This window comes from Mesocricetus auratus, unplaced genomic scaffold (genome assembly GCF_017639785.1).
Source record: "Mesocricetus auratus isolate SY011 unplaced genomic scaffold, BCM_Maur_2.0 Super-Scaffold_100009, whole genome shotgun sequence".
Taxonomy (NCBI): domain Eukaryota; kingdom Metazoa; phylum Chordata; class Mammalia; order Rodentia; family Cricetidae; genus Mesocricetus; species Mesocricetus auratus.
In genome coordinates, this window is record NW_024429193.1 from 84,425,027 (window position 1) to 84,449,037 (window position 24,011).

Below are 24,011 nucleotides of genomic sequence, written 5' to 3' on the forward strand. Positions count from 1 at the left end.
TCAACATTAACTTTGCAAATGAATTTCCTACCCCCACCTGTTCCCAAAATGTTATCATTTAACTGGAATTAATTATTATGGAGATAATGATAATGATGCTAAAGAATGTATCCTAATTAAATGTTCTATCACGAAGAAAGGGCTGAAATTTTGATCAATACTGATTTAATTTTGTTCTTGAGTCTCTTGGGGACATTCAGTTCTATACAAAACAATTTGATGAACAGTTAACTGAGTGACATCTTTATCAATTTTCTTTTTCACGTTTAACCTTAGTCTATATAATATAGGCTTATGTGCAAATCCTTACACATGAATAAAATTTAAAGCTATTTTGCCGGTTCTTTGCCACACTGCCTGTGTATTTCTTTCTGAGTTAAAACTGAAAGGAGAATGCCCCTATTGTGTTGAAAGGCAACCCTTCCAAGAGAATCAGGGACTTTGTGAAAGAGCTGTCATCATGGTCTGTCAGCTGCTGCTCTCACATTCACACAGAACAGGGTGATGTGTCAGTAAAAAGTATTTAGAAGGATGCCAGGCGGAACAGAAACTCCAGCAACAATTGTCTTAGTCAGTGTTCTATTGATATAAAAAGACACCATGACCAAGGCTACTCTCATAATAGAAAGTATTTAATTTCGGGCTCGTGGCTCCTGAGAGTACTAGAGCACACGACGGTCACAGTGGGAAGCAGACAGACGAAATAATGCTGGAGCAATAGCTGAGAGCTTGGCACCCTGGTGTGCAGGCAGCAAGGAGAAAGAGAGAGCAACGAGGCCTGGCATGGGCTTGTGAAACCTCAGAACCCACCCCTGGTGACATACTTCCTGCAGCAAGACCACACTTCGTAAGGCTTTCAAACAGTTTCACTCCCTGTGACGGAACGTTCAAATATGCACGAACCTATGGGAGCCATTCTCATTCAAACAATCACATAAATACCATTTAATTATAAACGTCATTCATAATTCTGAACCTTGGCATTATTAATTCCTTAAATGACATCAGTAGTTTCATTATAATGCTAAATTAAAAATGTTAGCTACAAATTTAATAGAGGTGTTCTCAAAGACATACGAGTATTTCAAAGGAGATACTTTGAAATAGAAGTAGTTGACTCTGTTATACAATTTTTAAATGTTTCTTTATTGCATTTATAATCATGAAAAATCAAAGTTTTTAAGAGGTCTACTCAAGATTAATAGAATAAATCAAAAGTGCAGTGTCCAAAACCCAAATTTACGGTGACTTTCCGAGGGTTTCCTCTGGGTACAGAAGGAACCCACTAAAAATGCTGTCATCCTCGGGGCCGACGTACAGTCCGTTCCAGTCCCTTGATACTTCTAGCCACACTTGGTCTCCTGCATTCAGTTTCAGAATGAGGAGGAGGGAGGCCTGGTCTACTTGCTGACCATAGAGCGTCTCTCTGGACTTGAACTGCTTCTTGTTGCGGGCCACGAGGCTGATGCGAGCAGGTCGGCCCCTGACAGTGACATGATAGGAAAAGACGTATGTCCCGGGAGCACTGCAGTTAAACTTCCCAGTGACGGGGCTATAATCCCCTTGGTCATTGGAGAGAATCTTGTCAAATTTGATGGGGGTGTTTGGGGCAGGAAAAGGCTTGGACAAAAGGGCACTAAAAGCCGATTGTGGAACTGGAGTGGCCTCTCCTTTGGACCCCTTGACACCCCGGGACCCCTTCTTCCCAGTCGGCCCTCGAGACCCTTTGCTCCCAAGCTCGCCCTTTGGCCCCGCAGGTCCAGTAAAGCCAGGGGGACCTGTGTCTCCCTTTTCCCCCTTCGGGCCGGGATCGCCTCTGGGTCCAGGTGGACCATCTGAGCCGTCTTTGCCTTCTCTCCCAGCATCTCCTCTGCTACCCTTTTCTCCCTCCGTCCCTGCCTCGCCTTTCTGCCCCTTCTCTCCCCTCTCCCCAGACTCTCCACGATAGCCTTTCTCGCCAGCGCGCCCCTTGTCACCCTTGGCCCCGGGCTCGCCAGTGAAGCCCTGGGCCCCAGAGGCCCCGGGGTCCCCTTTTTCTCCTTTAGTGCCGTTCCCACACAGCTCCCCTTTGGAGCCTTTCTGTCCTTTGGCTCCTGCCGGCCCGATGTTTCCTTTATCTCCCTTGGGACCAAGTCCACCTGAAATGCAAAAGTAAATAGTGCTTAAGAGTCATGTAAGCTGTGACAGTACTCCATTACCATAGACCTAAAATATTAACCTGGTTCATGTCTCGGTAGCGTCTGTTTCTAGGAGCCATTAAATGTGGTGAACAATAATGACCATGCCATGTTCTCAGAAGGAGAGAATAGCTAAGGTTTTCAAGAAACAATAGTGTTTCGGGTTTTTTCTTTACTTTTAAGATAATACAGAACTGTTTGATTCCTCTAGATTTTGTGTTTGGCCCAACTCGTGTAAACTCTTGAATTTCTACTTTAGCCATCTACACCCAAAGTCTCACGGGTGCAGAAATGGAAATGAACATTCCCTCTTCTGATGACAGCTCAAGAAAGGGAGAACAGACTGTTTGCCTAATGTCTCAACGCCTAGACTCACCCCATCCAATGAGTATATTGAGTTTTTAAAATAATGAGAACCTGAGTATAGGCCTTGCCATTCCTACTTTTCCAAACAGGAAGAGACAGGGCTTGCTGCCCTGCGCTCAGGTCCTCACGTGGTAGATTAGACTTACCTTGCTCTCCCGGCTTTCCTGGGTATCCTGGAACGCCACCTGCTCCTTGGTCCCCCCGGTCTCCCTTTAGTCCTAAAATAGCACAGGGATTAATTACGAAGCAACTATGTCGCCTGGGATAAATCTAACATGTGCCATGTTATAACGTTTCTTAACAAAAATTGCTTAAAGGTAAAACAGTATGGAAAAAGAACGAGTTGAAAGGCATTAGGACTGTTGAATTCCAGTTAATGGTAAGCCACTTAAAGGAGAGTAAGAGCTGATCCCGTCAAGCAGATCTCCTCTTTTTCACTGCCTTCATGATTCTTGAAATTCCTCATGAAATTCGTAACAGCTGGAAAATGTTGTGCATGTGTGCTGGAGAGAGGGAGGGAGGGGGAGAGGGAGGGAGGGAGAGAGAGAGAGCACCCCACTTGCCCATCAACTAAAGCTACCAAAAACCAAATCCAGGAATGAAAACTACCCTTAACAGACACTGTCAAAATACACCATTTCATTGCATGTTAGAATAACTTTTGTATACTCTTAGAGAGATACAGGAAACATTTATGATAATGAAAGATTTAGACATTCAGATATTTGCCAAAATATAATGCAGAGAAATCCAACATGGGTCACTCTGGGACCAGACTTTCTAAGGAGCTGACTTCTCTATTATTACTCCACACCAAAGCAAATGTGCAAATTTAACCTGTGGGGTACCAGGAAAATGTCTAAATATATTCTGACAGGTTCTGATGTTGAATGCAAGTCAAGCCTATTCCCTCCAGTCCGTAATAGGATGCTGGCCAGCTTCACCCAACATTACTGGCATTCTTCTTATTTTATTTAGAACCAGATTCACTGTGTGTCCCTGGCTGTTCTGAAATTCACTATGTAGATCAGGCTGGCCTTGAACTCAGAAAGATAAAAGATTAAAGGTGTAAACTATGGGCATTACTGGCATTTCTTAAATTTATTTAAGGAGATTAATTGCCTTAACTGAAATCATTCAGTTAGATGATGACTGACTGGCGCACAGCCATTCAAACAAGGTTTTGGGAGTTTTTATAACTTCCATTCTTAACCAGGAGTCCACGCTCAGTCTGGAAGTGAAAGGAAAGTAGAGTTGCCACTTTATAGAGACTGGCTGAATGAAACTACTTTGATCGTTCATCAAAGCATCTTCTTAAGAACTGTGTCTCAGGTACCACCCGGATTTTCTTCCACTTCCAGAAGTCTAGTTTCCAAAATGTATGAAGCGCCAAGGAACTACACCACTCGTCCTTATTTCACAGGCTCCCCGCTAATATAATTCAGCCACAAAAGGACTAAATGTTTCCAAGGATGAAAATCTCAGAACCGACAAGTGGGAAGTAGTGCTCCCTTGCCTAAGCATATTTTCTGAGTAATTACTTCACTGACTGCTCCAGCAGGAACGAGTTAGGCAGTTCCTGAGCCACGCGGAGGGTGATGTACCTTCTGACATAAGACACTGAAGATGAAACACTGAGCTTGATGGATAGATGGTATTTCTGTCCCATACCAATATTCACTGAGGAATCTCTAAATATTCCAGTGAATCTGTAACTTTACAGTACCTTAAAGGACACAAAGAGCCAGGCATTTCTGAGGCAGGAAGCCTTCTGTGCTGATGTATTTTGAGTAATAGGCTTCTTGGGCAGGAAAAGAGATCAATGAAAGTGTTCATAGCTACAAATCTGCTTTGATAAACAGGTTGTAAGTCTCCCTGAGTTTGGTCTGAAATGGAATGGTTACTTACCCTTCTCTCCTCTCTGGCCTTTGGGGCCTTGGGGTCCAGTGATTCCTGGGGGTCCTGGGCTGCCAATGTCACCAGTTTCTCCTTTAGGACCTAGAAATGAAGTTTTACAATCATCACAATAGAAAAGTTATGTTTTGAAATTCTTTAGTTCAGAGGAAGAGGCAGTTATTTTATTGAAACCAAAAGCTGTCCATGTCCTAATGGTAAAATCTGGTGTGAATTAGCCATTACAGAGTTCTAAGGGCAATATTTTGTCTGATTTGCAATTTTGAACTACCTGAAGAGATAAATTGAGCCCATTAATACTTGTCACTATATTCATGGCAGTGATCAAATGAGTCAGGGAAGTGGCAGTATATCAAATGACAAAAACAAAATGATTATCTGACACTTAAACACATAGGACCACAATTTTAAATTGGAACTAAAAACACAATACCAAACACTTTGAGATTCCCATTCATCCACTTAGCCATTGATTAGGAACTATTTGTGACATTTCCTGTACAATAAAGCATCTTGCCAGCTACTAGAAATGTGGCCATCCCCACAGGGATGAGAATCTGTGCAAAATAAATACTAAACAGATGAACGTAAGGAAAAATAGAAATTGTCCCACTGTAGTTGGTATAAAGAAAAATAGGAATTTTCCACTGGAAGTTACAGTTAAAAATAAAATGAATTGTATTTATGGTATCAGAAGAGAATTCCCTGAGAAAATAGTATTAAGCAAAGACTCAATGAAGGAATTAGAATTTCCTAAAGTGTCTTTAAAAAAAACTGTTTTCAAACAACTGAAAAACAGCACTGTACATGAAAGTGGTGACCAAGAATGGGGATAGGGACTGGGAGGCAGGCACAGTGAGATCATGCAAGTCTCTGGTGTTACTGGATATCGTCTTAATTACTATTTCATTGTTGTGAAAGACACCATCACCAAGACAACCCACATCAAGGAAATCATTAATTTGAGGGTCACAGTCCTGGGGTAGTAAAGTACCTGACAGTCACGGTGGGACTCAGACAGAAGTGACACTGAAGCAGTAGCTGAGAGCTTTGCATCATGTTCCAGAGGCAGTGATGCTCCTTCTCCAATATGGCCACACCTCATAATCCTTCCTAGACAGCTCCCAAACTGGGACCTCAGCAGTTGTGGAATATTTCTTTAACTAGGTGAAGGTACATTACAATTGTTTGTATTGCATTTGTTTAACTATGTAAAAATATGTTACATTTGTTTATGCTGAATTTGTCTCAAGATGTAAAGGTGTGTTGTTTTGCCTGCCTAAGGCACCTGATTGATCTAATAAAAAGTTCAACAGCCAATAGCTAGGCAGCAGAGGGATAAGCGGGGCTGTTTGGCAGGATGAATAACCAGGGGGAGAGGAGAACAAGAACAAGAGAGAAAGAGAGCGAGATGCCAGGGGCCAGCCAGCCAGGCAGCTGCCAGACAGACAGACATGGAGTAGGACATACAGAATGAAAGAAAGGTAAAACGCCCCAAAACAAAACACAGATGAAGAGAAACCGGATTAATTAAGTTATAAGAGGTGGTGGGGCAAGCATAAACTGAGGCCAAGCTTTCATAATTAACGGTAACATCCTTGTTGTGATTTGTAAGAAAGCCTGTATACTAAACATGTGAATAGGAGCCCATAGGGACTTTCCCTTTCAGACCACCACAGATATGCTTATTCATCCAGGCAGACACTTACCTAGAACTCACCTAACTCAATTAATTATTCTTTCTGCAAGTTCAGACCTATTTGCAGAGCAAAAATTGCCTTTTACTTGGAATAATTCAAGGTTAATTTCTCCAAAATTTTACCATATAGATAATCACACTCAATGAAATTACAAAATTGCATTTTAATTATAATTAAGGCTAATGGAATTGAATGAAATAGAAATTTAAATTTTTTTAAACCAATGAAACAGAAAATTGTATTCAGTAGAATTCATCTTTGGAAGAAACAATAAATTTGGACAAGAAAACTTTTAATAAATTGTTTGCAGTAGAGGTTCGGGCTGAAGGCAGTCTCCTCCATTTGAAGGAGAATTGCATAGACAAGAGGAATAGAGACAGACTAAGCAGAGGAGGCGAGGTAAACAGAGTCAGTCATGGTTCCTGTGCAGAGTCTGCTGCCCAGGCTTAGTGGGCTTCCCCTACCAAGGGAAAAGCACTCCCCTGAGCTGACAAAGGGGCATCATGCAACTGCACATGGGGCCCAGGGGAAGACTGGCTACCGTGACATCTACATGAGATGCATATCTAGGATGTGTTCTTGTTAACATCTCAAGATTGAACACACGGGAGAAATCTTGGTTTTCAAAGTGGATCAATTGACTTTGCACTGGCAGGTGCTGCAACCTCTAAGTTGACCAAATGCTCACTGAACCAAGAGCACATCACCAGGTGCAATGTAAAAATATCTTCAGCATGTTTATAAAGATTTAGAAATGATGTAAAAATTTCCCCACTCTTCTTAATATGGAGAACCCACAGCAGCTGAGCCATAAACAAGCAAGAGGGGAGATTTGCCTTCTCACCATTAAATATGGCTCTATATTTGGATTTAAAAGTAGATAATGCTGGGGAAATGAGGGGAAGGAGGGAGAACTGTGGTTGATATGTAAAATGAATAAATAAAATACAATATGATAAAATAAAAGGAAAGAAGCAGAAAATGTGCCATGTGATGCCTGCAATATGTGTGTTCGCCTGACCAAAGACAGAGAGTTAAGGAATAAAAGTTGAAATGCTTGTATTTGTGTAGGTTTATCCTTTCCCTTGGAACTTGTTCAATGCTGCTCTTATAGTAGATTTCTAATGAAAGAAACACCGAAAAGAGCAGGAAGAATCACTAGGCAAATCTATCTATGTATTCAGGGATATGTGTGTATGTATACACGCATAGGTATACACACATATGTATGTAACAGCAATTAAAGAAAAAGGAGGCCATGAATTTGAAGAAAGCAAAGCAGGGTGCATGGGAGGGTTTGGAGGAAGAAAACGAAGAGGGAAATGATGCAACTATATTTTCATCTCAAAAAATAAAAATAATTTCAAGAAAGTAGTAAGCTCAAATAACTGAATCTTTAAAAAAAAGGATGCTATAGTATCAGGCCTAGAGAATTTCACAAGGTAGACCCACACTCCCTCCACATTAACTGAGTGATAAACGTAGTTTACGGAGGATTTATTCTATTTCTGACATCACATAATCATATTGCTTGTGTTTCCACATAGTCCTGCTTCCCATTGTTGAAACCCAGACTTAAGAAAGTAATGAACCCTTCTCAGGTCAGGGATGTGGTAGAGTCAACCTACTGAGCTTGAGCCCAGCCGGATATCCTGGGTCTGTATTTGCAACTTCTTGAAATGCTGAGGTAGCAGTTAGGCAAGTTCCTGATCGGCTTGACCTTCTGAGTGATTAGAAGGCCACCATGGGCAACTTTGTGAAATGGTCCCAAAAGAAAAAACTGGTAGAACAATAGCCTAGTATTCACAAAGCCCTGTGCTTAATCCACAGCATAGCATAAGTAAACACATAGCATTCTGAGTCAGATGATGTAACCCTAGATTGTGACATGTGGGTAGCACAGACAGGCTGGAAACTTGGCACACATCCCAAATACATGTCACACAGATTAGAAGAGAAGCTGAAGGGCAGCAACAATGCAGTCTCCTCTGTCATCAGGTGAGACGACATCCCTCTTGCTGTGGAGCGTGCTCGGACTTCGGGCTTTCCATCCTTGAGCAGTTTGCCAGCCAAATAAGACACGAGGAGTTCTGATCAATATGACGGCCTCAGCCTCATTACCTTTCCCAAAGTGTGCCATCAGCCAGGAAATCTCATTCTCTTTGCCCCTTAGTCCAGATCAGCATAAATAGCACATCCCTGTAAGACCCCTACCACAAGATGAAATCAATTAAAAGCTCAGTGGGGGTGCATAGTTACTGATTTTACAGCTTTATGTTCCTCGGGCTCGATGCCACAAACATTGTATGAATTTTGTTTCAGGGAATAGTGCATTTAAAATTGACATTTTGATCTTTAATTTTATCTTAAGTTGTCTATACTGCACAGCACATAAAAGCCAGAGTGTATTACAGGAAAACTGAGAGCATATTCATTATATATATATATATATATATATATATATATATATATATACATATATATATATATATATATATATATGACATCTGAGATTTCAAAATAGTAGCCACAGTGTTCAACAGAGAAAATTGCTGGGCAATGGCAGTGTTGCCCCCGCATTTCAATGAGGACCAAACTGAATTTTCCACTTCATTCTCCACTCACAGCCCTCTCACTTCTAATCCTAACTACAAATAGTATTCAAAAAAGTCCCATCAGTCGCCACCCTTTCTTGCCATGAACTAGAAGCTTCATTTACCATTTTTAAAATCAACCATTAAAAAAAACTCCACTGGTCATAGCCTGAGCTGCCTAGAAAACCTCAGCAACGGGGCTGGAGTTGGGAGTTCCTGATTCCGTTAGAACCTGACTCCGTTTTACCCAGTAAGGCAGGCATAGGCCATGTGTGGTTAATAGGGAAAACTCTTGAACTATGACTGTGGTTGAAGCTGAAGACATGCACAGCGGTTAAGAATACAGACTGCTCTTCGAGAGCACCTGGATTCACTCCCCAACACCCACAGGATGGCTCACAGTCACCAGTAACTCCAGTGTCAGAGGACCTGATGCCTTCTTCTGCCTTCTGTGCGCACCCGGCACACTCGTGGCCCACAGACATCCATGCAGGCAAAACACACACACTCACACAATAAAAGTAACTCTTCTTAAAATAAATACAGCTGTGGTTACTGGACTGCGTTTTTATCTCAATTTGAGTATGCGTCGATGGCCACGCTTCCATTTGCGTTCGTCACATTCTTAAGGGCAAGTAGCCCATCGCTGCCACTTTCACAGCAGCGCAGAAACCCGCAGAGCAATGCTACACCCCAACCCCTCCTCTCTGGGGATGTCCAGCTGGGCGTTTCAAGTACCTTGCTCTCCCATCTTTCCAGGGTCTCCTTTCTGCCCAGGCACAAGTGAACAGCATCGGCAGCAATTCGAAAAGAAACCAGATGCGCCCAGAGAGACGCTTTCAAAGGGAAAGAGGCCCGCAGTGGCTGAGGCCGAGGGGTCTGTGGTGGGCTCTGCGGTGGCTGAGGGAGAGGGGCCGGTGGCGGGCTCCGCCACGGAGGCCCTTTCCGTAAGGAGGGTGTCTTCTTCATCCAGAGGGACGCCACTGGGCGGCTTTAGGCCCTTCGGCATCTCTTTCCCGTCCGGTCTCTTGGTAAATTTGCTGTACGGTGTGGTTTTTGCCACTGTGTCCATCTCGGTCACAGCCAAAACAATTAAAGGAACACAAAGCCAAGAAAATATCCACATGTTTGAGGCTGGAAAGAAGACATAAAAATATACATAAATTATAAGTGGCCCAAATAAAAGCACTAACACCATCCATCCTTACAAGAGAAAAAAATAAATCTGAGACATAATCATAAACAGCATGCGTGATTTAGAATGATCTACTGGTCTGTTTTATATGTAAGTGTATGTGTGAGTCACCATGGAGCATTTCATTTCAAGCATTTATTAGGAGGAGTACTTTCCTTTCGGTTTTCCCTTCTGGTTGTTTCTTGGTGTTACATGTTCTCAAATGGTGTTCTCAATCATTCAAAGTATCTTGCCAGATAGCAAATATGATCTATAATAAGTGCAGCATGCCTTAATAGCACATATACCCTGTGGAAAACAAATATGTGTGATTTCCTCCCTGATCTCACTCAGATTTATAGGAATCAAATACATTTATATTAGAGGGAGATGAAAAATATTGAGCTGAATAGCTTATTCCAGCAAACGCAATTATTTCAGAAAAAAAGCACTGGTAAAATAGTCTTTAGATCTACTAGGGATAATGGCACTGTTGTGAGAGCACTCTTATGGAATCTATTGTAATAAATGGAGAGGGAAACAATTTTAAAATCATAACTGAAAGTATGCTGTGTCCTAAGATTTTTCACATGCCACTTAACTCATAGACTCTTTGGGGAGTTTTTCTGAAAATTCACATTTATCTTAGGGTATTTAATTAGGCATGCGTGGTTATTCTTATTAAGGTTTTTTTTTACCAACATCCAAAGAAACACGATTTAACGTTGCCAGTGAAGTGAATTGGGATAGCTCACCATGCCATTCCCCATCAACTCCAAACAGACAGCTATAGACAGCCCAAGATACAATGTATTTTCTCTGATATGAGATGAGGAAAAAACAGTATAGACAAAAGGTAGGAGAATTTAAATAAAGAGGGACAAAAGCACCTACTGTGTGTAGAGCCCCTATGCATAGCTCCATAGCATCGATCCAACCAGCTCTCATAGCATCTATGCCAGGCAGATGCCACCCGATTACTCACCATCACAAGCGAGGAAACAGGCACCAAGAAGTCATGTACCTTGCCCAAGGTCATAAAACCAGTAAATTTTGGATTTTAAGATTCAAAACCTAAACTCATTTCCACAAGCCAAGTGGACTTTATAAGGATGGGGTTAAAGAACAATAAATCCCAGGTTATCTCAATGGAGTAGAGCTATAGAGGAGACAGCCATAAATCAAAGCAGAGGAGAAGAGATTAAGATGGGATGCTTCATGTCCAAAACTGCATAAAAGTTCAAAAATGCTAGCTTTCTGTCTGCTTGTTTTTGCTGCTGTATTCATATACTTGGATATTATTGACTGACATTGGTAATGTCACGAGGAATGAGGAATTATTTTTAATGACACCAGACATAAGGCGTGGTCCTGTTCTGGTGGGGTTGCATTTAGTAAGAAGAGATGAGAGACATCAAAAGTAAAGGAAATGTGGACAACAGTTAGTTCACCATGCACATCATTCCAAATGCACACATGTCCCTATACACACCACACACTTTCCACCCACAAGATGAACATACACACACATGGGTGGCCTCCACCAGCCAGTTACACCCAGCCCCAGCAAATGCTAGACTAAAGCTTCCTAAACTGTAGGTCAGTGCACTCTATATGAAGTTACAGGTGGTGAACATCATTAAAAATTTGATAACAGTAATAAGTTTTTTAACACACAGGAACCAAAATTTAATTCAAAATCTTGAGTCTGAAGTGCTTCTAGTCATGCTCACCTGGGTTGTGTCACTTGACTTTATCCAAGCCTTGGCTCTAACAGCACAATAAGTAAACTGTGCACTTCATATCCCAACATGCCACACAATGCCAATTAAAACAGCCAGTGACAGGTCATCTCAGGTCCCAGAGGACTGTGAACTGCAGTGTTTTTACTGTGCGCACTGCACTTACAGAAACATAATTACTTAATTATGGAAAACAAAGACAATTGTTTCCTAATGCCATGCTAATCATCAAATTAGTATGTCTTTGAATTGTGTTGTGTTAGGATGTTTGATTTTTTTAATGCTATTTGAGTTGCTGTCTTGAGTTTCATAAAAAAAAAATCCAGTATAATTTGGCTTGGTGGTAAGACAGAATTTCCACCAATTTCTAAACTAAACAAAATCCTTCCAATTTGTACTTTGTATTTAAATAAAACAGCATTCTTAGTGCTGCCAATTACCACATTGGAATGTCATTCAACTCTAAAAAATGTCTGAGATCCTCTACATTCAACAATATCAAACATTCAGCTAAGATTTAACTCTCAATATTTATGTAAAAATAGACATACCCTGCTTGTTAGCATGCTCATTTGCCTTTGTTTCTTATACATGGTAAAAAGTCATGCATGATACAGATAATCATTTAAAAATAAATTTTGTTGTGATTTATCACCAGTGGATTTTTGATCTGTATACCTGTTATATATACCTATATGTTAAGTTACATAAAAGTTTTCAGTTAAAAAGAAGTCAAAAGTGGAAAACTTTAGGAGGCCCTCACATTTTTTTTCAAGACAGCATTTCTTTGTGTAATATCTCTAGCTGTCCTGGAACTTGCTTTGTAGAACAGGCTGTCCTCAAATTCACGGAGATCCACCTGCCTCTGCCTCCCCAGTGCGAAGATTAAAGGTGTGCACCACCACATCAGCTTAACAACAAGATATTATTGACTATAGAATAACTAAACTTTCACTATGTGTACAATTGCATTCCATAGAACAGTCTTTTGTTCAACCCCTGTGAGTACAGCTCCAGCGGCTGCACTGTTCCTTTATGACCTCCACAGGCACCCACACATAAGCGGAATACATTCACATGGACGTATAACACACATAATCAAAATAAAAATCAACCTGTTTTTAAATCAAGTCATGAGAAAATAGCCTTTCTGTTTACTTACTGGGACACATCAGTGATTCCTTCACATGTACATGGTACTGTTTTTTTATCTTGTAAGCATTTTGTAATAGAGTCTTAGGAAATTAGTCATGGGGGATGAGGAAGAGATATCTGCAGTGTACTGTACAGGAGAAGGGGTTCAACACTGGTAATCTATCTGGAACTGTTTTAAGCATTTTTTTAACAGTTAGGTTGATTATACCACACAAGAACCAAGCAAGGTAAGACGCACTGTGCCCATTTAATAGGTTATAAAATGGAGGCACGGAACAGCTAGTGTAAAGAGAGGAGGAAGTGATGTAATTTATTTCAACTAAAAACAAAACTTAAAAAATAAATTAATAAAACATAGGCCCCAAACAAAACATGCCACAAATAAAGACTTTAGACAAAATTTTAAGTCACTTAGACAGTAAGGACAAAAGAAGTTTTAAGTATGAAGTTTAGTGAAGGTTAAATCCTTACAAGGGATTCAAATGTAAACACTGGAGAAAGAGGACGGAGACCTGGGAAGAAGGCTCAGTCAGTGAAGTACTTTCCCTGTGAGCAGGAAGCCTGGAGTTCCAACACCCAGTGTGAAAATCCAAGGGCAGCTCCACAGGTTTGTCAGTCCAGTGCTGGAGAGGGAAGACACGTGTCCCTGGAATTCACTGACCAGCCCAACCTGCCCAAGAGCCAAGACTGGTGGGATACTCCATCTTAAAAGTACAGCAGAGAGTGACTGAGGATGACTTCTGACATTGACCTCTAGCTGCCACATGCCTACGCACACACATGCATGTATGTCCGCTCTCACAAGCACATACAACATACAGAAACAGACAGGAGAGGGTGAGATTTTCAAATAGAAGCTCGAGTACCCTGAGGCTTTTACTTCTCTGAATAATGTCTGGTCCATTTAAAAAGATTTAAGAAGATTGTAAACTTAGACCTCCTCTATTTCTTTGTTCCCAGGGCCTAGCTCAATGATTGACAGATGATAACTGGTCCATAAATGATTCCTGAACTTCAGAAAGAAACGCGAATGGGCAAGGGGATTACATGTGATAAAGTGCGTCCTATCCACCTATGAAAGTGTTGTAACGTAAGCCATTATTTTATATGTTTGCAGATGAAGCAAATATTGTATCAAACACCGAAGTTGCACTGACACCCTCGGCTTCCTCCCCTCCTGGACTCACACCTTCTACAAGTGTGAGTTTGCACTTACAAGGAAGCAGTGCCTCTTACCTGATCCCCAGCCTGGCTCCGACATGTGACCCCAGCCAATGCTGTGAGGGAGGAGTGAAAGGAACCCAACCTCAAGCCAACTCCTGAGAGACACACACGTGTTCCACATTTTTTGTTTTGTTTTACTTGGCCTCTTGCCAGAATGTGAATAGCCTAGCTTAATGGTCACAGGAGGAGGAAAAGGGACACACTGAGTTGCAATCCCCCACCCAGACACAACCAGACTGGAGTCCCCAACTAACCTGAGTACATATGGAGGATCCCAGTTAATACTAGGTGGAACCAACTGAGATCATGTAACTACCTCCTGTCCAACACATATGCCCCTGCTATCTACTGCTGTGTAACAAAGCACCCCCACCTCCACAATTTAAAACAACAGCCGTCTCCAGCAAGATTCTGAACCTTCAAATATATCATCTACACCAGGATTATGTTCCAGCTTTGTTCTTGGTAAATATTGAAAAATGGAGTAATTTCAGTTGCAAAGATATGCATGCATGTGCTTCATGAGTTGCAGTGATGATGACCTTTTGCTAGCTTATATATAGGACAGTCTTCACCCCTCTAACCCTAGAGAACTGTGTAAAATTATAAGGTGAGCTTGCGTGTCAACAACGTCATTTTCCTGTTTGAATTTTAATTTCTTACAATGTTTCATTTAGACCAGTATCTTATAATCTGCTCTTTAACACCCTTGTGTTTCCATGGTTTTCCTTTCCTCTTCTCTCTCTCTCTCTGTCTCTCTCTCTGTGTCTCTCTCTCTCTCTCTCTGTCTCCCTGTCTCTCTCTCTGTCTGTCTGTCTCTCTCTCTCTGTCTGTCTGTCTCTCTCTGTCTCTCTGTCTCTCTCTGTCTCTCTCTGTCTCTCTCTCTGTCTCTCTCTGTCTCTCTCTGTGTCTCTCTGTCTCCCTGTCTCTCTCTCTGTCTCTCTCTCTGTCTCTCTCTCTGTGTCTCTCTGTCTCTCTCTCTGTCTCTCTGTCTCTTTCTCTGTCTCTCTCTCTGTCTCTCTCTGTCTCTCTCTCTGTCTCTCTCTCTCTCACACACACACACACAGTTAATGCTTTCCTTCTTTTATTTATTCAGTCCACATATTTGATGGTGGATGTCTTCCCTTATTGGTTGATGAATAAAACCCTGTGGCCAATAGAGGCAGGGAAACAGGCAGGACTAAGAGATGAGGAGAATTCTGGGAAAGGTAGACAGAGAATGTCAGGGACTTCCAGCCATCAGTCAGCTAGGCTGTATCACATACTCATAGAGAAGACGTGGCACTAAGACTACCCTGCCACTCCTTCTGACATAAAGCAAATTCCAAGTAGCAAGCTTGCAGTTTACCTGTCAGTTAAAGATTAGCTTAATTGGAAAAACTACAAGGTCCTCAGAAGATAGGCCTGAGCAGTAGTAAATTGTAATAGATAGGATCGGACCCTGCTGTCAGGTTAGCAAGCAACATAGGAATTCTTACCCCTGACCTCTTGCCCTGTAGATTAGGTTGCCAGGCAGCTCAGCAGACCACCTCTCCCACTGACCCCTTTGCCCCTGCAGCTACAAGTACACCTTCCCCCTTTCGCTCCTCAGTTCTCCTATATAAATCCCTTTGTGATGAAATAAAGTTGTTGCCTTGATCAGAATCCTGTCTTGGCATCCATTCCTGTATCCCCTGTCCTTCATCTTTCTCCTAGGTGTCCACCAGACCCATGTTGAATGTCCTGCCGGTCGGGACAAGAGAAAGCCCGCCAAAAAGAGACACCATGTAGGTCTCCAAAGGAATAACAGGTCCAGTCATCCTCTGGTAAACCAAGACCATATGGAAAGATTTACAGAAATGGGTTAATAGTTAAGAAAGAGCTAGGTAATAAGAAGCCCTAGATATCGGCCAACAGTTTAATAATTAATATAACATCTCTGTGTGCTCATTTGGGGCTAAAGCAGCAGCGGGACCTGGTGGGAAAGAAAATCTAGTAACACATAGTCACTAAAGGTCTCCTCTTCCAGGTACTGTGTCAAACACAGGAGTCACAGGATGAAACATTTGCAGAGATCCCAGTCCAGTAGAAACAACAGCTATCAGATGGTGAGCATTTCAGACTGTGGGAGGGGGTGCTATGCAGGAAGTAAGTAGGGGTGCTTGACAAGGAGTGGCAACGACAGCCTGTCTGAGGAAACATCACTCAGCTTACAGGAAAGGCCCAAGGAAGGCCACTGATGGCTGAGCACCAGGAAGAGAAGAGGAAGGAGCCCGGAGCCTTTCAAGCAACAGGGACCAGGTTCCCTTCCCGAGAGAAGGAAATGAGACCAGCACACTCTTGCTGTGTGGCCGCCCAGGGCACATCACGCTGGTGTCCACCATAATGACTTGGCATTCATTCTACAAGCAATGAAAATCACTGAAAATCTGAAGTCAGCAGGAGAAGCTTGGTGTGACATGTAGCTTTGGCTCCACCTGTAAAAGCATGGAGAGCATAGACTCAGGAAAAGTACAGCCACAGGTTTAACTTTCTATTTTGATTCTGGGAGCATTCCTGGAATTGTGATTTTACTTTTTATCACCTTGAGAACTAAGGGTGTCATGAAAAGAACCCATTCTAGTAAGTCTGCATGTGGGGAATTTTCTGAAGAGGGTGGCTAAATATTTTTTTTCTTTTGGAGATGCAAGCTGGGGTTTAGAGAGTGTTTGAGCTTCTATGTACACACAGAATGAACCAGAGATGCTTTTATTCAGTAGGACAACACAGACATGCAGGGTTCTCATAGAGACAATACTACAGAAAGCATCTAACACCAGAGATTTGCGTTCTCTGTGTAAATTCTGGGAGTTCAGTAAAATCTGTTAAAGCAGGTTGAGTAAGAAGAGCCTGGCTGGACTAGAGAGCTCCCCTCTGTGTTGGGACGTGAGTATTCTAAGATGTCTGAGCCCCTGTGGAGAAATGGGATGACCTAGGGCTTGGGCTGAGGATGCTTAGGGAGCTTCTGTGGTTTCTCATCCAAATAATTAATCAACGGCAATGTGAGTAGCCATCACAACGATCATCAAATCATTAACCTCACATCCATTTCAGGCGTGAGTACCCTAAGTGTGAGGGCCCCACGACAGCGTATGCCACAAGAAGGGAATGGGAGAAGCGGCTACTATTTTTACTCTTATTATAAATATTATTATTATTATCAATTTGTGTGTGTGTGTGTGTGTTTGCATGCATGCATGCATGTGTGCCCAAGAGCCAGAAGAGGGCATCAGATTCCCAGGAGCCGCAGTCTACGGTTCCAGGCTGTTGTGAGCCTCCCAAAACCAGCACTTGAAACTGACCTCGGTTCCTCTGGAAGAGGAATAAGCACTCCTAATACTGAGTCATCTCTCTAGGCCCTGTCGCTTTCATCTCTTTCCTCCTGGGAGCTGGGGGTCCTCTTCCCTTCTTGGGAGCATGGTGCCGTGCTCTCTGGTCTTTGAAAACAGACAATTTCTAGCAAGCTGTCCCTCATACCTTGATTCTTTGAGTACACTGAAGCTCTTAGGTCTCAGATCTCCAGTTCATTCTCAAATACATAATGTATCAAAAGGAAGGCGAAGGGACTTTGTCAGCACAGATTTCTGTTTCCTGTTTGATTTCTTAAGGGCAGTTCCAGAGTGATTGTAATCAGCTCTGACAGGCTCTGCACATCCCATTGTGTGGACAGAGGCAGCAAAAGCACTGTAATTTCTATTGTTCAGCACAAGCCTGTTTCTTCCAACGTCTAAATAAATGAACCCATTATAAGTTTATTAAGCACATTGAATGTAGCATCACATTCTACCAAGTTAAATGCTATTTTTTGGCCTTATAGGTATGCAGTGAAATGGAAACATTCTCAGTACTTTTCTGTCAGACGGGAAGAGACTGGCTCTGCTTCAGAATGTGACATCACACACAGTCCAGCTGCAGATGCGGATATCTCTTTCCCCGTACGGTGCTGCTTTTCAGATTCCCTCTTCTCTTAGCACCCTTCTGTGAATCAAGGGAGAAGTTCTGACCAGAACCTCACAGGTGGCGGTCAAGACACACAGGCTGGGGCTGTGTGGAGAAAGCGCAGCCAAGCCAAGGCTGGAGCAAGCGGTGACGGGCTGATGAAGGAATGAAGTTGCCCGTATGGACGGCACACGGATAAAAAAGACTGAACAACTTTAGGCACCAAAATAAGCCCTGGTTCCGTATCTCCGAAACTGAGAAATAAAAGCTTTTCCTAAAGGAAAGCTTTTCAAAGGAAAGAACAAAATTGTTATTACTTGACTTCATGAGTTTTCACTCTCAGTGATTCTGGCCATGTCTACTGTTGCGGTTTTATTTTTCTATGCATTTGTTCAACAGAAGGGGGTTGGGGAAAGGGACAGTGAACCTGTGGCTGTACCGCCGGGTAAGGAAGCTGAGGGAGAACTTCCCAGCAGATGATTCCCTGGCTGTAAAAGCTAAGGGTGCGGGTGGAGGGCACCTGAGAACTCTTTGTTCTCCCTGGGACTTGATGGCTGTTCTAAAGCACAAAGCTCACTGACTTCAGAAAGTCAGGGACAGATCACAGTGGCTGCTTTGTTCCTTTTTCTGTCAACTGGTCTAAGTATTTGTTAGTCATATATCAATGTTGTTATCACATGCTGAAATTTAGCATCCACAATGTATTTTTATTGAGTTTTGGCATATTAACAGAAAATCCGTGATAAAATAAGACAGGGGTCCCCATGAGTAACTTTCTCTATGAAGTGGATTTCACTGAATCTTTTCTATGTCTTTGGTCAGAAATATTCACACACTCATTAAATTGTGTCTGGCTACATCTGAGCTGCCGCTTCCCCTTTCTGAAGGCTGAACAGAAGGCCCGTTTTGCAGTGCTCCTCATTGGGGATGCTATGGGAATGGCTGAAGATTCGAAAAAGCCGATCCTCGGGGGAAACTTAAGGATGCAGAAGCTAGGAAATGGATACACTTTTTTTGTTAAGTTTGTCTTCAGAGCAGCAGATGGTGCTGGGACAGGGTGGCAGGTTTGTAATTTTGACTACCAGCAACTTGATAGCTTAGCTTCTGAGTGTGGGAAGACCTGTGTTTTTTTATATATACACTTAACACAGGCTGATATGTGAGCAATTCAAATGTGAAGTATAACTACTAAAGAGATGTCCTGCAATAAATGTTTTGTTATGTAAATATTCCAGTTACCAAACTTCCATTTACCAGAGAGAGAGAAATACATACCTTTATTTTTTTAAAACCAGAGTGATCTAAAACTATCCTAGTCCTCAGAAACACAAACATTAGACTACTCAGAAATTTAAGAATTGCAGCAGAGTATCTGCGTATGCATATGTAAAAATATATAATATATATCCCAAACTCCATCAGTGTCTTTCACACCCGTTGGAATGGTGGTGACTTCAGGGTTTCCTAGGGTAGAAGGATGCATGTCAAACACATGGATGAGAAGCTAGGCAGAGTTTCCTAGGGTAGAAGGATGCATGTCAAACACATGGATGAGTGAGAAGCTAGGCAGAGTTTCCTAGGGTAGAAGGATGCATGTCAAACACATGGATGAGAAGCTAGGCAGAGTTTCCTAGGGTAGAAGGATGCATGTCAAACACATGGATGAGTGAGAAGCTAGGCAGAGTTTCCTAGGGTAGAAGGATGCATGTCAAACACATGGATGAGAAGCTAGGCAGAGTTTCCTAGGGTAGAAGGATGCATGTCAAACACATGGATGAGTGAGAAGCTAGGCAGAGTTTCCTAGGGTAGAAGGATGCATGTCAAACACATGGATGAGTGAGAAGCTAGGCAGAGTTTCCTAGGGTAGAAGGATGCATGTCAAACACATGGATGAGTGAGAAGCTAGGCAGAGTTTCCTAGGGTAGAAGGATGCATGTCAAACACATGGATGAGTGAGAAGCTAGGCAGAGTTTCCTAGGGTAGAAGGATGCATGTCAAGCACATGGATGAGTGAGAAGCTAGGCAGAGTTTCCTAGGGTAGAAGGATGCATGTCAAGCACATGGATGAGTGAGAAGCTAGGCAGAGCAGCCCATTTGGCTTGTAAGCAGCACAGCGGGTCTTCCCCGCCTCTGGGTCTCGGCAAGCTCCTTAGAAGCCTCCAACAGTCACTGCGACTCACAAAGCTTTTGATTTGCCTGACCCACGCCATCATCACGTGGGTGGAAATCGTGGGAGGCCCACACAGCTGTCCTCTGCACTGTCCCAGCACACCCAACCTCACACTTGCCTCTTTCGCTTGACTCCATAACTGGCAACTGAAATACCTCACAGTGGATGGGGCTTCTTAAGGGAGCCCTGAGCCTGGGTTACCACCTGTCTCCTGAACCCATGCCCTAAATCTGAGTGACTTACTAAAAACAAAGAGTTGGAACTAGACGAGCTAGCTCTTTGTCTTTTCTAATTCTGAAGTATTAAGAGACCTTTCCTAATAAATCCTGGCTAATCTCAGTGGGTGCTGAGGAATCCAACACTCTACAACCTCATTTTGTCACTTCACCTGGGACCTGTTACAGGACCTCAGAATCAACTTAGAAAACTCTGTTTGTGGCACTGGTTTGAGAAGCCCTTTAGAGGTCACAGGCTCTCCTGAAAGGAGTTGAGAATCCCAGACTAGCAAATACCTGCTAAGTATCAGATTTGGTATCAGCCCAGAGAAGAACAGAAGGGAGCCTGTCCCTGAAAAGCTACCAAGAGGTTAATGCATCACATGAAAAACAGCATCTCCTCCCCTCCAGGACAGCACTGCTACTTAATACCCCCAAAGACCAAGGACAAAGAATGGCATTGTATAAGCACTGTAACTCAAGCAATTAACCAGGTAATGGTCTGTGGGTTCATTATAGCAGAATGTCAATTAAAACACTTGGAAGGGAATTATGCACAGCACTTAGATTTCAAATCTTATAAGCTACCCTAGTAGGACTAAATTATAATAAATGTCATATCACTACGATAGGTAAATGAAAATAAAGTTTCTTCTCTATTATGGACCTCTGCCTAATGTCTCATAAATCTCAGAAATTGAGAAGAGCAGCCAAGTGTCTAGGCTTTATTCCACAATAAAGAAAATGGGATAAATTGCGTTGAGTATCTTCTTAGTTCCCTTTAACCTAATTAATACCTGTATATTTCTAGTTAATTGTTTTTTAAACATTCTAAAATATATGTGTCAGTTTTATCTTGAACTCCTGCCAAGAGACTTGAAGAATATGGGGGAATAATGGATAAAATATGAATTTCAGAAGAAAAAATATTTCTTAGGAAAACATTTAGATGGGAGCTCTTCTGTTAATGACTTTCTGGGTTTATTATCAGGGACATGAAGTGTTTGCTTTGTCAGTACAAAGCCTACCCTATTAGAAAAACTGACTTTGTCAAACTATAAAATAAATGACAGTGTCCATTATGAACTTTCAAAATGCAAACTGACTTGAACATCCAAAGAAAAGACCCTAATGATTTTCCTCAATAACAGATGGCAGGAAGAACACGATATATAAAAAGTAGTTTCCATCTTAAGAACATTCAGGTAAAGTTACATTGCAGTTTTATTCATGAGTTATAAATCCTTTGCAAAATAGAATGAAGATAAATGACTAATATGTCCGCGAATACAGTATCCCCACTAATTCTATAATAGATAACAGTGCATATTAAGTTTTGGAATTATTCATAATTTTTTCTGTGAAACACCACAAGCATAACACATTTTAAAGCAAAACATTTCTCCTCACCAGACTTTTAGTGAAGTTATGTATTGATCTATGCCACTGTAAATGAAGCTAATCTAAACTAATATGACCTAAACAAAATTTGATTCTTAGGAGCTTCACTACACGTCGCCTCTGAAAGAGAATTAATCATTGCGTGCTACCAAGATCATAGGACTCCGTAGTTCTTCCTGTAGAATTTGCTTTGTCTACTTTCCTCACAGACATTTACGGATTCGGGAACTTTAGAATTAAGAATGGTTCTATGCTCTAATCCACAGACTTCTGCATTTCAAAAATCAATACAAAAAAATAGACTTAATACCAAAGAGCAGAAGTGTCTGTTATTAATTGCATACTTTACCATTTCTGTTCATACTTTTATTTCCTTGAGGCAAATAATATTAACGGGAACTTTTTAAGCCTGGGATCTCATTTCAGAGGGCCTGATGGAAGATAAAATAAATCAATATTTGTAATCATCCCATACCTGATGGGTGTTCTCTTATCGGCAATCCTTCTCCTCAATAGCACACTGACAATTTCAATTTCATTTGTCATCAGACAAGGGTCTGATTTCTTTCTTCCAAGGTTTGCCCTTACCCAATGAAAGGAGAGTCCTGTGTGATAAGGGGAGTGGTAACTTCCTCTGAATCTGGAGAAAGGCTCTGAAATCTGATAAAATGCAAATGTCTTGAGATTTTTGGACTCTTAGCTCTGACTTTGTTGACCATTCTGCTTGGTTTACAATTTATGTTAGTTTTCATCCAAGAAACTCTGTTTTGTATGAAGTGTGCTTGCTGTGTGTTATAACTTATTTGGCTACTTGTGTGATATATGGGTATTCTGAGACATCTTTTACCCCTGCTCAAGGAGACTCTATTTTCAGAGAGCAGCCATATAGGAGACACACACATACTCATATGTGTTCCCCCTCCTCCCTAGTACCGGGTCAGCTTATTACCCACTGAGAATCAGCAAATCTTAGCCAAGTTCATTTCATTTTTTAATTAATATATTTTTAACAATTTCAGACATGTGTATGATATATTCTGGTCACACTTTCCCCTGCCCTCTCTTATGCCCTCCCGACCCCAAATGAGCCACCCACTCCTCCCACCAAATCACCATCTAACTCTTATGTCTTTTTTGGCTTTGGTTTTGCTTTGTGATTCACCCTGGGCATAAGCAGGGCCTGCCCTCTTAGGCATCAGTATGAAGTTACATCTACTGAAGCATAAGTAGCTCAGCAGTGGCTACACTGCTAATATCGATGCCTTCTCCCCAACTCAGCAGACGGGGACTAACAACAGTAGCTTCCCTGAGTGGTGTTGGGCCCCACACACCCTTCCATAATTTCTGACGTAATGTTTACTGGCTTAGTTTATGAAGGCTTTATGCCAGCCAGCAACTGCAGCTTCTGTGAGTTCATAAATGCCACAGGCGTGTCATGCCCATAAGACGGTGGTCACCCTCCTCCCCACTGTCCAGATCTCACATTCCTTCCACTCCTCCTTCTACCGCTCCTTCTAAGACATCCCCTGAGTCCATGGTATGGTTTTGACCTTTAAGGCTGAGTACTCAACAGTCACTTGTTTTCGGTACTGGGACCAACCATAAGTCTCTGAGCTAACTGCCATTACTGCAAAGAGAAATTTCTTTGGTAAAGGCTGAGGATGTCCCTGGTCTATGGGTATAAGAACAAATATTTTCTGTTTGTCAGCATCTCCGTTTAGCAAAACTAATGAAGGAAGTTCATCCGTGGTGCCTAGGACTTCCCCAGCCATGGGACTCCAATCAGGTTCCAGTACTGGACATAAAGTCCCTCCCTTCTGTGGAGTGGTTTTCCTGATAATAGCCGCACCACTTCTGTGCCAGGGGTTCGTCCTGCCTGGTAGGTTGGGATCGTAGCGTGCCAAGGCTAAAGCTGAGAAAGCGCCTTGCTAACGTTTCTCCTCAGCTTCTGCCACTGTGAAAGCTATCCAAGACAGAACAAAGTTCCAGCGCAGTTCCAGGGTGGTTTCTCTGTGCTCTGCAATCAAGGTGCACTATCTTCAGCAACAGGATCTTATCGCCTAGTTCTAGTGGGTAACCAGGGACAATGGTTCTAACCTGCACAGTTTGGGTAAGGGGGTTCTGCCGTCTTTCCTGGCCAAACTCATTTTCGAAATCATATCTTTGTCCTTATTTGAGGGTAGCCATGTAACATTCCCAAGGACTTACAGATTTTAAAAATG

The 24,011-nt window shown here is 42.1% G+C and overlaps 1 protein-coding gene across 1 annotated transcript; it reads right to left on the reverse strand.

The window, feature by feature from the left end:
• Nucleotides 1-1,203: 1,203 nt before the first annotated feature.
• Otol1 (otolin 1) lies at nucleotides 1,204-9,877 on the reverse strand. The gene is made up of 4 exons (XM_005076127.3): nucleotides 9,490-9,877; nucleotides 4,452-4,541; nucleotides 2,690-2,761; nucleotides 1,204-2,138 (listed from the first exon to the last, which is right to left on the reverse strand). Exons 1-4 carry the CDS (start codon nucleotides 9,875-9,877, stop codon nucleotides 1,240-1,242), a joined length of 1,449 nt encoding a protein of 482 aa, XP_005076184.2. The 3' UTR covers nucleotides 1,204-1,239.
• Nucleotides 9,878-24,011: the final 14,134 nt, after the last annotated feature.